This window comes from Glycine soja, chromosome 8 (assembly GCF_004193775.1).
Source record: "Glycine soja cultivar W05 chromosome 8, ASM419377v2, whole genome shotgun sequence".
Classification (NCBI taxonomy): domain Eukaryota; kingdom Viridiplantae; phylum Streptophyta; class Magnoliopsida; order Fabales; family Fabaceae; genus Glycine; species Glycine soja.
In genome coordinates, this window is record NC_041009.1 from 35509115 (window position 1) to 35527156 (window position 18042).

General features: G+C 35.8%; 1 protein-coding gene across 1 annotated transcript; it reads left to right on the forward strand.

Annotated features, from left to right (window-relative positions):
- Positions 1-7743: 7743 nt before the first annotated feature.
- Positions 7744-12322, forward strand: LOC114424107. Its single transcript, XM_028390971.1, has 4 exons — positions 7744-7907; positions 7980-8084; positions 8178-8226; positions 12140-12322. Exons 1-4 carry the CDS (start codon positions 7744-7746, stop codon positions 12320-12322), a joined length of 501 nt encoding a protein of 166 aa, XP_028246772.1.
- Positions 12323-18042: the final 5720 nt, after the last annotated feature.

Consider the following 18042-nt stretch of genomic DNA (forward strand, 5'->3'; position numbering starts at 1 on the left):
TGTCAAACTGACACTGGAGTCATGTGACATGCGGAGATACCCGAGTGGTTATCCGTAAAAACTTTCTTTTGCTATCTCTAAGACTCAAAGCATGATAGAACGTAGAGACTAACGTCGTCTTCTGCACCTTTTGTCAATCACGGCCAACAAGCCCGTTGACACGCGGAGATTTACGTCATCTTCCGCGCAGACAAATTCTGTCATACTGACACTGGAGTCACGTGACATGCGGAGATACCCGAGTGGTTATCCGTAAAAACTTTCTTTTGATATCTCTAAGACTCAAAGCATGATAGCAAGTTGAGTGGGTAAACGCGTGGAAACAGATTATGCGCCCTTTATCATTCAAGCACAACAACCTGAGTGGGTAAACGCGCAGAAACAGATTATACGCCCTTTATCATTTAGGAACAACAAGTTGAGTGGGTAAACACGCAGATACAGATTCTGCGCCCTTTATCATTCAGGAACAACAAGCTGAGTGGGTAAACGCGTAAATATAGATTATGTGCCCTTTATCATTCAGGAACAACAAGCTGAGTGGGTAAACGCGCAGATACAGATTCTGCGCCCTTTATCATTTAGGAACAACAAGCTGAGTGGGTAAACACGCAGATACAGATTCTGCGCCCTTTATCATTCAGGAACAACAAGCTGAGTAGGTAAACGCACAGAGACAGATTCTGCGCCCTTTATCATTCAAGAGCAGCGAGGCGGGTGATAAACACGTAGAGACAAATTCTGCGCCCTTTGTCATTCAAAAATAGCAAGCTGAGAAGTGGGCGGAGACAAATTATGGTCATTCTGCACACCTTTTTGCCGTCCAGAGGCGGTCGTGTTCGGTGGCACACAGAGACAAATTATGGTCATTCTGTGTCTCGCCGCCCAGGCTTGATTAGGTCCAACAAAACGTAGAGACAAATTATGGTCATTCTGCATCTTATATCAACCATGAGGAGCAAATTCGACAGTATCAGGATGATGTGTCGGTACTGATCATTTTCAATTTTTTGCAGGTTCCACTGGCAGGGAGGTTCACTGGCCGAGTGGTGTTTCGCTCGAACGAAATTAGTGTCTTATCTTTACTTCCCTTTTATCTCCAATAAAAGACAAGTAAAGAGGGGCAACTGTCATACCCTCATTTGACCACTTCGAGGTACTTAGCACCCATCGTTAGGCTATTCGTGAAGTTCCGTGACGTGCCGAAAGTCAAAAGAAGGCATTGTAGCACAATCCGTAAAGTTCTGTAACATTCCGGAAGGCAAAAAGGGGATGATTACATATTCCGTAAGGTTTTGTAACATTACGGAAAGAAAACAAGCATCGTTACGAAATTCGTAAAGTTTCGTAACGTTACGGAAAAAGAATCACCAAAAAAGAGCAAGGGGGTGTATTTAGTAAAAATGGGGGTGCAAATAGCAACCAGGCCCACTTGGGCCTTCCAGAAAATTCCTCCAGAAGGCGGTTGCTTTTGGAGGAAGCAACCTAGCTCGCCAGGGCAAGTTGAGCTCGCTTGGGCGAGCTGGGTGGCAAGCATCTCCCCCATTTTCCTATAAATAGGGGGAGATGTGAAGAGGAAAATTGTTCAGCCCTCCTGGTAATTCGAGAATCACTTGAAATTAGTGAAAAAAATTGGTTCCGTGAAGAAAATCCAAGCCGAGGCACTTTCGTAATGTTTCTGTGGGTGATTTCGCGAAGATTTTCAACCGTTCTTCAACGTTCTTCGTTCGTTCTTCGCCATTCTTCGTTCTTCAACCGGTAAGTTCCCGAAATTGAACTTTTCAATTCATTTTATGTACCCTTAGTGGTCCTCATTTGTTTCATGTGCTTTTATTTTCATTTCATTTACTTTCCGTATCCCCTTTTGACGTGCTTTAGTCATTTGCTTAAGTCATTTTCTCGCCTAATAAAAAAAAAAAAAATTTCCACCGATCATTTGAATTGTAATATTCGTTAATTTCTTTTAAAATGAAATCCAACCGTTCGGTCATGCCATAACCACGTTGGAAACCAAAAAAAGGTAAAATAATAATATAATAATAAAAAATATCTTTTAGTAAATTAAGTCAAAAAAAATCAATTAGACGTTTTTCTTTGGGATTTCTTTTTCTTAATCGAATCAACTAATAACCAAAGTGAAACTAAGGCTAAAATCAATTCATAAACCAAACTTTTGTCATCGCCTAAAAAAGTCATTTTCAAAGGTCCAACGCCTTGAAATGGTCTTTTCTGCTTTTATTGGTTAAGTGTAGATTTCTAAAAAGCCTAAAATCAATATGTAACTTTGTTACCTCTTTCAAAAATAAAGAAATCATTAATGGTCCAATGCCTTAATGTTTTCTCACTTTTCAAAAGAATCGAAAGATTGTCTAATGGTCCAATGCCTTAAATGACCTTTCATTCAATAAAAACATATCTTGCAAAAAAGTATAAAAAAAATAAATAACCAAAACGCTTCGTTCACAAAAGAACTACATATGTCTGATTTCCTTATCACAATTGAGGAATACGTAGGAGCAAGGGAAACACCCCTGTCGACCACAAAAAGATAAAAAATATAAAAGGCATAAAAAGACATAAGAACGTAAAAAAGGGAAAAAAATATAAATTGAAGTCATATTTGCACATTTGATTAAAGGTTGTCGTCTCTTGTGACAGACGCGTGGGGTGCTAATACCTTCCCCTTGTGTAAATACAACTCCCAAACCTTTCACTTAAAGTTCGTAGATCACGTCTTTTCCGGTTTTTCCTGACGTTTTCCTCAAATTTACATTGGTGGCAACTCCGTGCGTATTCCTTTCTTGGAACACGCACCCGCGAGTCACGCGTCGCCCTCCCGCCGAAGGGTAGGTTGCAACAGTGGGGTAACAAAAACTTGAGTTCATTGCTTCAAGCAGTGCACGATATGCTTCCAAACAGAAACATTTTGCTAAAAACTTATTATCAAGCCAAGAAGATATTGTGTTCGATGGGTATGGAGGATGAGAAGATTCATGCTTGCCCCAATGATTGCATATTATATCGACATGTGTTTTAAGAAATGCACAAATGCCTTAGGTTTAGGGTATCACAGTACAAAGTGAAGGATGATAACGAGTGTAGTAGTGACAAAAACTCAAAGAAGGGCCCCCAACAAAGGTGTTGTGGTATCTTCCGATCATTCCAAGGTTTAGGTGACTATTTGCTAATAGAGACGATGCAAAAGACCTTACATGGCATGCAAATGGGAGAAACTGCGATGGAATGCTCCGTCATCCAACTAATTCCTCCAAGTGGAAGAAGATTGATAGTTTGTATCCAGATTTCGGTAAAGAGGCAAGAAATCTAAGGCTTGGACTTGCCGCTGATGGAATGAATCCATATGGCAGTTTAAGCACTCAACACAATTCGTGGCTAGTCTTGCTAGTAATTTACAATCTGCCTCCTTGGTTGTGCATGAAGCGAAAATACATGATGTTGTCTATGATGATATCGGGCCCAAGAGAGCCAGGAAATGACATCGATGTTTATCTCAGTCCCTTGATTGAAGGCTTGACAAAGTTGTGGGACAAAGGGGTTTTAGTGTTTGATGGGTTTTGAAATGAGAATTTTCATTTGTGTGCAATGCTTTTTTGTACCATTAATGACTTTCCAGCATATGGGAATTTGAGCGGGTACAGTGTTAAGGGCCATCGTGCATGCCCCATTTGAGAAGAAGACACAAGCTACATACAACTGAAACATGGTAGAAAAATAGTATACACTAGGCGATTGAAAAAAAGCATTTAATGAAAGTCAAAAGCATGAAAGTGCGCCCATACCATTAATTGGTGACAAGGTCTTTCAGTGGGTTCAACACCTGAATACTATATTTGGAAAGACCCAAAAGAAGGGAAAAAAGTAAGACTTGCATATGGAAGAAAAGGTCGATTTTGTTTGATCTTCCATACTGCTTTGATCAAGATGTTAGACATTGTATTGATGTTATGGGTGTGGAGAAAAATGTATATGATAGTATCATTGGGACACTCCTTAACATTTAAGGCAAGACAAAAAATGGTTTAAATACTTGTCAAGATCTAGCTGAGATGGGTATACGAGCGCAGTTACATCCAAGGTCTGATGGTAAAAAAATATACTTGCCTCAAGCTTGTCATACTTTGTCCAAAAAGGAGAAGATGAGTTTTTGTCAGTGTCTGTACCATGTCAAAGTCCCACAAGGATACTCTTCAAATATTAAGAGCCTTTTGCAGTTGAAAGATCTTAAGTTGGTAGGCTTAAAGTCTCACGATTTCCACGTCTTGATGCAACAATTGTTTGTCATGGCCATACGAGACATTTTGCCTAACAAAGTCAGGCTTGCCATAACTCGACTGTGCTTATTCTTCAATGCCATATGTAGCAAAGTCCTTGATCTTGTCAAGTTAGATGAGCTAGAAAACAAGGATGCTATTATATTGTGTCAGTTGGAGATGTATTTTCCTCTTGCTTTCTTTGACATCATGGTTCACTTAATTGTTCATCTGATTAGTGAAATCAAATGTTATGGTCCTGTTTATTTGCGGTGGATGTACCCGGTTGAGCGATACATAAAGATCTTAAAAGGGTATACCAAAAATCTACACCATGCAAAAGCATATATTGTGGAAAGGTACATTGCAGAAGAAACCATTGAATTTTGTCCAGAGTACATTGAAAAAGTAAAACCTGTTGGGCTTCCCGAGTCTCGGCATGACGAAAGAGTGAGAGGTAAGGGTTCAAGAGGACTGCATGTTATCACTCTAAGTGTAGAAGATTTGCAACAAGCTCATTTGTATGTATTGAATAACAATAATGAAGTTTTGCCATACATACTTTGCCAAGAAGGTTTAGTGAAGGAAAGTAATCCAAAAATGTTGAAGAACAGGGTCTTGAAAGAGCATAACAAGACTTTCCTAGATTGGTTTAAAGATACAATCTTGATGATAAAGCTTATGAAACATTAAGAAAGCTAGCAGATGGGCCTAAAAGAAATGTTATCACTTGGCAAGGATATGATATAAACAAGTATTCCTTTTATACAAAAGCACAAGACGAGAAAAGTACAATACAAAATAGTAGGGTTACCCTAGGGCTGAATCTCAACACTTCGCTAGTGTACATGATGACAATCCCCGTGTAGCTTCCATCCCTTACTTTGGTTTCATAGAAGAAATTTGGGAGCTTAAATATGTCAAATTTATTGTTTGTGTTTTCAAATGTAAGTGGGTTGACAGTAATATCGGTGTGCAGATTGATGATGCAGGATTTATGTTGGTGGATCTTAAGAAACTCGCTTACCAGAATGATCCTTTCATCATGGCAAAACAATCTGAATAGGTATTTTATGTTCAAGACCCTTGTGATTAAAGGTGGTCAGTGGTTTTACACGAGAAAACAATTGGTGTTAATGTTGAAGATGATGATTCACACATTGATACTTATGTTAGTCCTTTATCCACACAAATGTCGCCTAACATCGTCGGAGCGGAAGAAGCTGACGATGTTCATGCTAATCGTAATGATCATGATGAAGGAGAATTAATTAACATCGCCTAATGTAATTTTTTTTATTATGTACTTTATTCCAGTCCATTAAATTACATAAGCTGTTGAATTTTGTGATAATGTTGAAAATTCATTAATGTTTTTTTCTTTACAAGAAAATGACTACACCACCCAGTTCTCTTCCTTCTCCTTCTCCTCCTCCTCTTCCTACTGATGCAACATCACATTCCCCTCTTACCTTGAAGCGGACAAGAAAAGCCACACACTTGAGATCATTAGCTACCAGACTAGTTGGGGCAAAGAGACCCTTGGTCCATGTGGATCCAGCGACCGGGAAAGCCGACGGTCCCCACAGAAAGAAGTTAAGAACATATTTGGGGATTGTCACTCATGATAAGGTGCATGTGACATAGGAGAATTGGAAACAAGTCCCTATTGCGCAGAAGGATTTGATATGGGAGGATATTCAGGTATTTTACTTAAATGTTGCATGTGGATGATTAACAATAAAATTGTAATTTAGTTACAATAAATTAATATTTAATTTTTGTTTGTCAGGCTGAATTCGATATCCCTAAAGCATCTGATCTGAGGACAAAAAAGAAATTACTTCAGACTGTAGGGGAGCGGTGGAGACAATTTAAGTCTGATTTGATGTGAAATGGACACTTGCAGCTGACAAGGATAGTGTTGATGACACTATATGCGAAAAGTATGGCTTTAGCAAGGAGAAGTGAACCCAATTTTGTCAGAGCCGCAGAGACCCTTTGTGGGAGGTAACTGCGTGATTTTCATTGTTTTAAACTTTAAATTTAGTTATTATTGTCAGTAATCATAACTTTTGATAATCTTTAATTTTTACAAGATGTGCGAAAGAAGGCACAGGCCATTCAGAAACAAAACTTCTCCCCTCACGTGTTGTCTCGTGGGGGTTATGAGTTTCTTGAAAAGAAGTTGATGGATGAGAAGAAATAGAAACAACTGGAGGAAGCTGCTCAATTTGGAAGCACTGACACTGTGATTGATCCTCCATCTCCCATCAGACGGCACGTGAAGTGGAAGATGGCCCGCACCAAGAAAACTAGGCAAATGACGTCTGAGGCAACAAAGGAAATTGCTGACAATATTATAAGTCACTTTCAATTGTTCCTTACAGGATTCATTGGAGGAGCAGGCCTCACAGGGTTCCTTTATCACATATGGACGTCAGGATGTACTGATTGCTGCCATTGGGCGACCAGAACACCCTGGTCGTGTGCATGCTATTGGAGCCGGTGTCACGATCAAACAATACTTTGGACTAGCTCCAAGGACCTCCCGCACTTCTTCGTCCATGGCTCCCGAAGACCTCGAGAAGGTAACACAAAAGATTAGGGACCAGCTGGAGGAGTCGATCATAGAAAAAGTGACTCAACAACTAATGCTGTCCTTTAGCCAGATGCAGTCCCAGTTTCAATCGCAGATGCAATCAGAGGGATTGTCACTGCCTCATGAGCCAGAGGTTGGTCCTTTAGATGCTCGTGTCAGCACAAAGGAGAGTTGTGTTGATCCTTCAGGGAACGACCCAGACACGGGTGACTCAAAGAAATACGGGTTGTACGTCGAAGAAAATCCTCCCCGCCTGGTTGCCCTAGGAAGACTTTATGAGGGGTCCACAACCGTTCAAAACATGCCTTTGTCCCATGATCAAGTCAAGGTTGGTGTTGAGGAAGTTAGAGATGCAGATGCTCCCATTCCTGTACCCACTCAAGAGGTTCAGTTAGTGGGGCAGACACTTAACACCTTCGTTGCTTGGCCAACACATCTTGTGAAGCGTTTATCAAAATAGGTATTTCACTGTGATTAAATGTTTTTTTTCCAATTAAAGTGTTCATTGTATATATATTATGTTAATTAATTGTGTTGGATAAACAAGGAGTTGTGGGACTGCGAAACCTGCACATAGGTCGGATCATCATGTCGATGATCTCTTATATCTGATGACATTGACCATCCCACAACTTTTTCTTAAGCTGTTGCAAGTTATGTGGGATGGTACCGTGTTTGGGGTGTTTAATGAAAACTTCCCCTTGTACATAAAACATGAAGATTTGTCTGAAATAACACACAATGGTCAATGTCTCAGCATCTCTGTTATACAATTATGGATTCTATAAGTTAGTTTACATTATTGTTTATTGCCTAACTAATTGTTTTAAATTCATACATAATTTACTTTATTTTAACAAAAATAGGCATATGACTGAGACAAGTATGCGAGCAGGGAATGCCGATGTGTATGGATTCCTCGAGCCACAGTCCATACAGAGATTTGGGCAATCACAATTTGAGTCAGAAAGTTACATTAAGAATTGGATGCATAATTCAAAGAGGGATGTGTACCTAGGAGCCTACTTGAATGGGTAAGTTAAACTGAACAAATGAATTTAAATAATGTATAATAGTATAATAACTTATATTGTTCTCCACTACAGTGCACATTGGCAAATGGTCGTCATTTTGCCTAAAGAAAATGTTGTCATCTGGTTTTGTTCGTTGCATAATAGGCCAGACAACTTCTTTAAGGGAATTATTAACAGGTTAGTTCTATTTTTCAATACATTTTCATTAACATTAGTCGGGAGCATCAATATATTAATTGTACAATACGCATCCATGTTTGTATTGAATAGTGCTTTGAAAGGACTTAACGATACTCCACAAAGTAAATCCAAGGCTGCTGCTAAGTGGATTGTTGTTAAAGTAAGCCATTTAAACAATGCTTCTAGTTATATTTTAATATTGTGTAGACTAATTTGTACTTAACATTGAATATCTAAACTTCATAATGTATTTAGTGTAATAGACAAAAAGGAAGCACTGAGTGTGGGTATTACGTCATGCACTGGATGTCAACTATAATCTTAGGAAGTTTCAAGAATAATTGGGAAATCGTAATTGTTTAATTCAAATGTATTTCATTTTGTTATAATTGGTATTATATATTATTGACTTATGTTTTATTATATCATGCAGTATTTCAATGATACTAGACCATTAGAAGCAGAGAGATTGAAGACTCTTCGCATCCAGTGGGCAACCTATTATTTGAAAGTTAAAAATGAAACAATTAGTGTTTAGGCAATTTTGGAATTGTAGTTTAGTTACTATACATTTTTTACAATTCATGTCTCCTTAACATTAAATATTCTTTTAATTCATAGTAAATAATAAATTTTTGATGGAATTTCTGGTAAAAACTATTTGAAAAAAGAATGAAAATTATATGGTGTGGTTCTGCTTTTAAATTTGCAGGTTAATTTGGGGTTATTAAAAAAACAAACATCGGTTTTGGAAAACCGATGTTAACAGTATTACTTTCAATGTCGGCACTTTCAACATCGGTTTTGAAAGTCCTTAATAATCGATGTTAAAACCCTATTTTCTAGTAGTGGTGCTTGGAAGGGAACTTTTTATGGGGAGGGGAGGATGGTGGGAAGAAAATTTCTTGGGGAAAATGGGACCATGTTTGTCTTCCAAAAGAGAAGGGTGGTTTAGGTATCAAGGATATTGCTTTGTTAAATGATGCCTTATTAACAAAGTGGAAGTTGAAAATGATGAACATAGAAGGAGGCTTGTGGTATGATGTCTCAATATCCAAGTATCAGGTTGGAAACTACTTTGGGCTCCTAGAGCTTTGTATAAGCAATTTACTTGGTGGAAGGACCTTGGGAAGAGTTGTGGGAGTAATAATATTTTGGGGTGGTTTGGTTCACATTTGGACACATTGTTGGTTAGGGGATGAAAAACTTGACTATAATTGACTATAAGTTTTGCAGAATGTACCAAAATTCTCTACAAAGAGAAATGGGCAAATAGGAGAGTGAGGAATGGGTTTGAGATTTCAAGTGGAGAAGGAGGTGGTTCCTATAGGAGGTTGGGGATTTTGATACATTTAGGGATTTAATTAGTAGAGTTCCCTTGAAGAAAGATCAAAGGGATAGGCGAAAATGGAAGTTGAAGGCTTTGGGAATTTATTCAGTTTCATCAACACATACAACTTTACAATCGATACCTCAGGTGGAGAATAAATTTTTTTACATGTCTTTGTGGAAGGTGAAGATGCTATTGTCAGTTTTACACTTTGTATGGAGGGTTATTCAAGATAGATTGCCAACGGACATCAACTTGAAGTGAAAAAGGGGTTCTGCAGAATGATGAGTCATGTCTTTGTCCCTTTTACGGGTTGGTGGAGGAATCAACATCTCACTTGCTGGCTATTTTCTATGCGGTGGATGAAATATGGAAAGCATGCTACTATTGGATAGATGTTAGGTGGTCATTACTGAGAATATACACCTGCACCATTGACTACATTGTCCATTGATTCAAGTCAAATTAGTAGCAAAAGTGTGGAATGTGATATGGATCATGATCTTGTGGAGTTTATGGAGGATGAGAAATGAGATGTTGTTCAATAATGGGGTTCTATCTTGTTAAGAAGGATTCAAGAAATTCTATTCAAATAGGAAAGTTCACATGATAGAAGGAGAAGAGAGATATCACACAAAATTGTTAAGTGTTGGATCAAGTGGCCTCAGAATAATTAAGAAGGGGGGTTGAATTAATTATTAATGTACCTTGACTAATTAAAACTTATCCTTCTTAATGTTACTAGATTCAATTTAAGCTTTACTACTAAGTTATGTAACTTAAACAAAAGTAAAGCATAAAAGTAAAGTACACATCGGAAATTAAAAAGTGTAGGGAAGAAGAAGACAAACACAATAATTTTATACTGGTTCGGCAACAACCCGTGCCTACATCCAGTCCCCAAGCAACCACCGGTTCTTGAGATTTCTTTCAACCTTGTAAAATCCTTTACAAGCAAAGATCCACAAGGGATGTACCCTCCCTTGTTCTCTTTGAACAACCAAGTGGATGTATCCTCCACTTGAACTGATCCACAAGAGATGTACCGTCTCTTGTTCTCAGTTACAACAACCCAAGTAGATGTACCCTCTACTTGTACCACAAAGGATGTACCCTCCAATGTGTTGAGACAAAGAATTCTCAGGCGGTTAGTCCTTTGAATCTTTGTAAGGGGAAACAAAAGATATCTCAAGCAGTTAGTCCTTTGAAATCTTTTGTTTAAGGAAAAAGGAAGAATCAAGAGAAAATCTTTTGGAAAGGGAGAAGGGAGACACAAAAGAATTCAGGCAGTTAGTCCTTTGTTCTTTTGGAAAACGGAGAAGAGAGACACAAAAAGAATTCAGGTGATTAATCCTTGTTGAATTCTTTTTGGCAAAGGGAGAAAAGAATGAAAAGATATAGCACACTTTTGTTTTCTGCAGAATTTTCACTTGCAGAAGAACAAGGTTTGAAGAAGAAACTTAGAAAGCTTTTTGGCAAAGGAAGAAGAAGAAGAAAGATGAGTAGGAAAGAATTGTAAAGGTTTAAAGGTTTCTCAATAATTGTTCAAGAAGTTCTTCCAAAAGTTGTTTGAATGCAAGTCAAGGTCTTACTTTTATAGACTCTTCATGTCTGGTCAAGAAAACCATTGAAAGAGTTATAACCTTGAGAAAATCATGTCAAGAGTTACATCTATTGACCTTTTATTTAAAACTTGTCACTGGTAATCGATTACCATAATCATGTAATCGATTACACAATGCATTTTATGGAAAGATGTGACTCTTCACACTTGAATTTGAATTTCAACGTTCAGATACACTGGTAATCGATTACCAATATATTATAATCGATTACACCATTTAAAAATCATTTGGAACGTTGCAAATTCAGTTAAAAGCTTTTTGAAATCAAACTTTATCACTGGTAATCGATTACAGGAAACTGGCAATCGATTACCAGAGAGTAAATACTCTGGTAACTTAGAAAATTTTGAGAAAACTCTTTTGTAAAACAAAACTGTGCTATGTTTGGTTTTTGAAAAATCCTTTTCAATACTTCCCTTGTGAAGTCTTCTTGATTTCTTCTCTTGAATCTTGAATTCATCTTCTCTTGAATCTTGAAATCAATTTCTCTTGAATCTTGAATCTTCTTGATTTCCTCTAATGAATCTTGAAATTAATCTTGATCATGAACTTGTTGACTCAATCTTGAAATCATTCTTTTGGGCTTTTTGTCATCATCAAAACTACTTGATTCATACTTGAATCATCATCATGAAACTTGCTTCTACATTAAGTTTATTGCGAATAACAAAATTTACAATGAAGGGGTTCTAAGAACTTTCAAGTTCTCTAAACCTAGAATACAAAGCTTCTTATAAAGAAGACAACAACTAATTGTCTAACCAAAAATAGTTACAATAGGAAAATAATTATAGTTACACCACAACTTATGTTAATAAACCACTAGACTGGACGCTTCCTTCTACGTGACTGGATGCTCCACCAGATCATTGAAGTTGGATGACCAATACAAAAGACAAGAGTACTAAACCAAACAACCAATGTTGTCGTCCACCCTATCTTTACCATCCATCCTCCAACAGTCAATATATCTTTTGAAGGTATTATGGATGCAATTTGTCTTAAATCGTGGATTTAGTTGAAAAAAATAAGATAGTTGGGTTTAATTACTTTTTTTTTCGAGTGGGTTAACTCCCCATGTCGGGCTTTGCTTACAGACATGGATGGATCTATGTGCATCTAAATTTCTGGAAATGCACTCATGTGGCTTTTCTTTTGCGTGGTTTGGTGATATGAACCCTCATGTCCTCATCATTTGGCCAAGTGGGGTAGTTGTGTACCGGGCTTTTGTTGAGGGTTCGTCTCTTTTTAGCAATGATGCAAAGAGGGAGTTGCTTTGAGCATCTAGCATTTTTACTGGGACACCCAGTAACTCAGGTGAAAGGGCTAAAATGCCCTTCCCCTATGCTTATAAATAAAAATAGTGACTCGTATGGACGAGTCACTATTCCGTTGCGTCGTTTTCCACTTCTTCTTCTTCTTTGCCTTCCAGCTTCTTCTTCTTCGTGTTGGTGGTTCTTCTTCGCCTTCCTACTTCTTCTTCTTCGTGTTGGTGGTTCTTCTTCTTTGTGTTCGTGCTTCTTCTCCCTCTTGGTGTTCCTGCGTCTTCTTCGTGCATTGCTACTTCTTTTTCTTCTTCGTGCGTTCTCCTTCGATTTAAGTATTGTCTTCACTTGCATTCTTCCTATTGGCATTGTTTTTTTTAATGATTATTGTTTGAATGATTGTTGTTTGAATGATGGCACAATGATTGGATTGTTCTCTGTGAAAAACACTGTTCTTTGTGAAAAAACCCACACGGATTGACAATCCGTATGAACCATACGGATCAGTAATCTGTACGACAATCCGTATGAACCATATGGATCAATAATCCATATAAACCATACGGATCAACAATCCATATATGTTTTTTTTTAATTCTTTTTATTTTATTTTTTTAGAAATCTTTTTTAATTTTAAATATTTATCTGTGAATTATTTTATAAATTTTTTTGTAGTGTAATTTTGTTTTGTAATAGTTAGTGTAATTTTATAAATTTTTCTGATTTATTTGTTTAGTATTGATTTTATTTATGAAAAAATATGTTCGTTATTACTAAGATTAGATTACATTTTAGATCATTTTAGATTGGTAAAACAAAGATTAGATTAGATTGCTAAGACAAACATGAGATTGGCCAAAATATTAATGTTAAATATTGTAATATTATACTTGTTTAAATTTTTAAAAAGTTTGTTACTTGTGAAAATTATTGAAGTCATAATTAAAAAAAATTAAATTTGTTATAAAAATATTGAAACAAAAATTTTAATTGTACAATAAATTTGTTTGAAAAAATATTGATTGAAACGAAAATGCAAATGAAAATTTATTCAAAATTTTTAAAATTGATGAAACCAAAATTTAAAATTTAAAATATGATAAGATTGTTAGCTTAAGATAATGATTGAAAACCAAAAACAATACTTTAGTTATAAGTAAGATTAGATTAGATTAGTTATTTCTAAGTATTCATTATATTTATGAAAACAATATGTTAGTTATTACTAAGATTAGATTAGATTGGTAAAACTAAAATTAGATTAAATTTGAAAAAGTATTTAAAAGATATTAAATTTTAAATATGATAATATTGAAGTCATAGTTAAAAATAATTTAAATTGGTTAGTTACAAAAATTATTGAAATGAAAAGTTTGAATAATTTAAAATTGTTATCAAAATTATTGAAAGAAAAAATTTAATTGTACAATAATTTTAAAAAAAAATTGATTGAAACAAAAATGTAAACAAAAATTAATTTAAAATTGATGAAACCAAAATTTAAAATATTTTAAAATGGTTAGTTAGTTCAAAAGAATTGTTGAAAGCTAAATTTAAAATATTTTAAAATTGTTAGGCACGGGTTGTTGCCGAACCAGTATAAAAACTCTTGTGTGTTTGTCTCTTTCTTCCCTACTCTTTTACTTTCTGATGTGCATTTTAATTCCCGCTTTTACTTTTGCTTAAGTTTCTTTTTTGTTCTTCATTTACTTAACAACATAGTAAAAGCCTTAGAAGAGTAAATTTTTAATTAGTAAAGGTCTGGTAATAATTAATTCAACCCCCCCTTCTTAATTATTCTGAAGCCACTCGATCCAACAAGTGGTATCAAAGCAGGTATCTTGTAGAAAGTTTAACCACTTCAAGATTTATGGCCTCTTCAAATCCTTTGTTTCCTGAAGGAAATTTCATTCAAAGACCACCCATTTTCAATGGAGAGGGTTACCATTATTGGAAAACCCGCATGCAGATTTTTATTGAAGCCATAAATCTAAATATTTCGGAAGCAATAGAAATAGGACCATACATACCCATTGTAGTAGATGTAAGCACAAGCACTTTAACCCAAAAACCTATAGATAAGTGGACAGAAGAAGATAGGAGAAGAATCCAGTATGACCTCAAAGCCAAAAACATCATCACTTCAGCCCTAGGAATAGATGAGTACTTTAGAGTGTCAAATTGTATTAATGCCAAGGAGATGTGGGATACTCTCCAATTAACCCTTGAAGGAACCACAGATGCAAAAAGGTCTAGAATCAATACCCTTATCCATGAATATGATCTATTTAGGATGAACCCTAATGAAAATATTCATAGTTTGCAGAAAAGATTTACACATATAGTAAACCACCTTGCCTCTCTAGGAAAAATCTTTCCTAATGAAGATTTGATTAATAAAATTTTAAGATGTTTAAGTAGGGAATGGCAACCCAAGGTAACTACTATTTCTGAAAGTAAAGATCTTTCTTCCATGTCTCTTGCCACTTTATTTGGTAAATTGCAGGAACACGAGATGGAACTTCAACGCCTTAATCAAAATGAAGAAAATGACAAAAAGAAGAGAAGTATAGCCCTTAAAGCCTCATCATCAATGCAAGAAGAAAACGAAGAAGAAGATTCAGATGATGAAGAAGATTTTTCTTTCTTTGTTAAGAAATTTCAAAAATTCATCAAGAAAAGAAGAATTGACAGGCGTCAGAACTTCAATAATGGATGAAAATCACAAGATGATTCTCAAGTCCTTAGGTGTTACAAATGCAACCAAATTGGTCACATCAAAGCCAATTGTCCTTCAAATGAAGAGTGGCCTAAGAAAAGTGAAAAGAAAAGGTTTGATGAAAGAAGAACTAAGAAAGCCTACATTGCATGGGATGACAATGATTCATCCGATGGTTCAGAAAAAGAGATTAATCTTCTAACCAAGGATTATGAAAGTGATGAGAACATCTCTCAAGAATGAAAAACAAGGAGAAAAAGTATGATCCTCATCTTTGAAGATCTAGACACTTTAATCTTGAAAAAGGTAATATCAAAACCATTCTCTTATTAAAATTTCTCTTAAGTTGAAATGTTTATTCAAACAATTTGATTATGATGACTAACAATTCTTTCATTTGTTTGTCTGAAAATTATGAGTATGTGTTTTTTGATTGATCTCATCTTATTTGCATGAAAAATTCATTCATATATTTGAATAAAATCAATATTCTTGATACTTATGTTTGATTGTTGTGATATAATTGTTTATCTACATACTTTAATGTTTTTGCATGATATGATATGTGAAATACATGATTAAGAATTATTCATAAAGTATTTTTCTTTAAAAAAGTATTTTGATAATCACTCAAAATTTCTTTTCTCCTAGAAAGCCTTTTGGTTTTTTGTTTTTTGGCTAAAATAATCTCTGGTAATCGATTACCATAATAGTGTAATTGATTACAAGCAGTTATTTCTGGCAATATTGCTCTCTTGTAATCAATTACCATATTTGTGTAATCGATTACAACGCGTCCCTGCACCTATATATTCAGATTTCAAATTCTGAAACCTGCAACTTTTCTCTCTCTCGAAAACCCTCGCCCCAAATTTTCTTCCAGCCATATCTCACTCAATTCTTGTCCAAATCACTCCCCACAAAGCCCAAACTTCTTCTTTTTCCACTCTCTTTCATTTGAACTGATTGAAATCTCAAAAAATCTCTTCAAATGGCGGAACCATCGAAGAAGCGAAAGGGCACTTCGAGCCGGAGTCAACAGTATTCCGGGTCACAAGAAACACCAATTCCTTCCTCCATTCCCTTGGGGATCATTGTTTTCATCAGAGGAACAGCGTATACGGTACACAAACCTCTTTTCCTCTCGTTTCATTATAGACCCAAAAATCATAGATATGGATTTCTTCTCAAATGAGAGTTTTGAATGCTTTCAAGCATTTGAAAACTCAAATCTTATTCCATTCATGTCTCTGAAATTACCTGTTTATTCTGATCTAGTCAAAGTCATTTATTCTAATTTAGAAATCCATGAAGGCACCCTAATGTATGAAATTTATGGGATTAAGATGGTCATTGACCAGTCCCTATTCTATGATTTAACCCAATTGCCAAGCGAAGGTGTACCATTTGAAGGTGCACTGATTGATGATTGGAAGTTTGATTTTTCTGTGCATGATGCCCGCCGGTTGGTTTGCACCAATCAAGCGGATATGAACGGAAGGCTTCTTGCCGATTCATTGGCTTTTGAAAGCCGCATCCTCCATTACCTAATTGTTCGCATTTTGCTTCCAAGATCTTCAAACCTTGCTCAGGTTTCTGAAGAAGATCTCATTGTTATGTGGGCCTTTCATAAAGGTCTACAAATTTATTGGGCACATCTTGTTAGATAACACATGCATAAGGCATTGCGATTGAATGCTTCATTGTCTTATTCTCATCTTGTTACCCTTTTCCTTCAACACTTCAACATCCCTCTTGATTCTGAACCCTATGTTCCAATCAAGAGATCCTTCCTTATAGGCACTTCAATCATAGCATCCTTTGGTTATCAAAAAGAGCATGATGGCTCTTGGGTGAAGAAGGGTGCTCGACATGTTGGTGAAGAAGGACATGATGGAGAAGATTCATCTCTTCTTTCAAAGATTTTGGACAGGTTTGATGGTCTTCAAACCTTTGTTGGTGAAAGGTTTGACACATTGGAATTACAAGTGGATATGTGCTTCAATGAAATGGAGTCAAGAATCACAAAGGTTGAAGAAGATGTGTCTTACATTCATTCAAGCTTTGATCTTCCACCATCGCCGCCACCATCATCTTAGATTTCTATTTTAATATTGTTAGTACGTTGATTTTCAGCTGTATATTTTGGCTATATTATTATGATATTTGAACAATTTACTATTTCCTTATTTGCATGGTATGTTTGAACAAATATTAAGTATGTTATTTGACTATGTGGATTTTATAATTAATCTATTCATGATTGTTTCTTCATGGTTCTTGCTTCATGATTTGGTTGATATTTTTCCATGAATGTTGTATGGATGCTTAGTTATCTTTGTATGATTCAAACTTGTAACGCACTTTGGCTTTTTGTTGATTCCAAAGGGGAGAGAAATAGGGATTAAATGAAGAACTCACATGAGTAATCAACTTAATTTTTAAGAGAAGCATAAATTCAAAAACAAAGGGGGAGAATGGAAATTTATGTGAGTGATCGACTAGGAAAAAGTATGTGTGTGTGTGTGTGTTTCTTGATTTCAGAAGTTGTCATCATCAAAAAGGGGGAGATTGTAGAAGCAAAGCTTCATGATGAATCAAGATTGATTCAAAGATATTTTGATGATAACAAACGTGATGACAAAAAGCTCAAAGGTCAATCAAAGAATAAGTTCAAGATGTTCAAGATAGAATCAAGAAAGAATGAGTTTAAGATGTTCAAGATAGAATCAAGAACACTTCAAGATTCAAGAGGAAAGTTGATTTCAAGAATCAAGAATCAAGATTCAAGGATCAAGCTTCCAAGAATCAAGATCAAGATTCAAGAATCAAGAGAAGACTTAATCAAGATAAGTAGAAAAAGGTTTTTTCAAAAAACTAAGTAGCACATAGATTTTTCTCAAAACATGTTTACCAAAGAGTTTTTACTCTCTGGTAATCGATTACCAGATTGTTGTAATCGATTACCAGTAGCAAAATGTTTTTGAAAAAGTTTTCAAATGAATTTACAACGTTC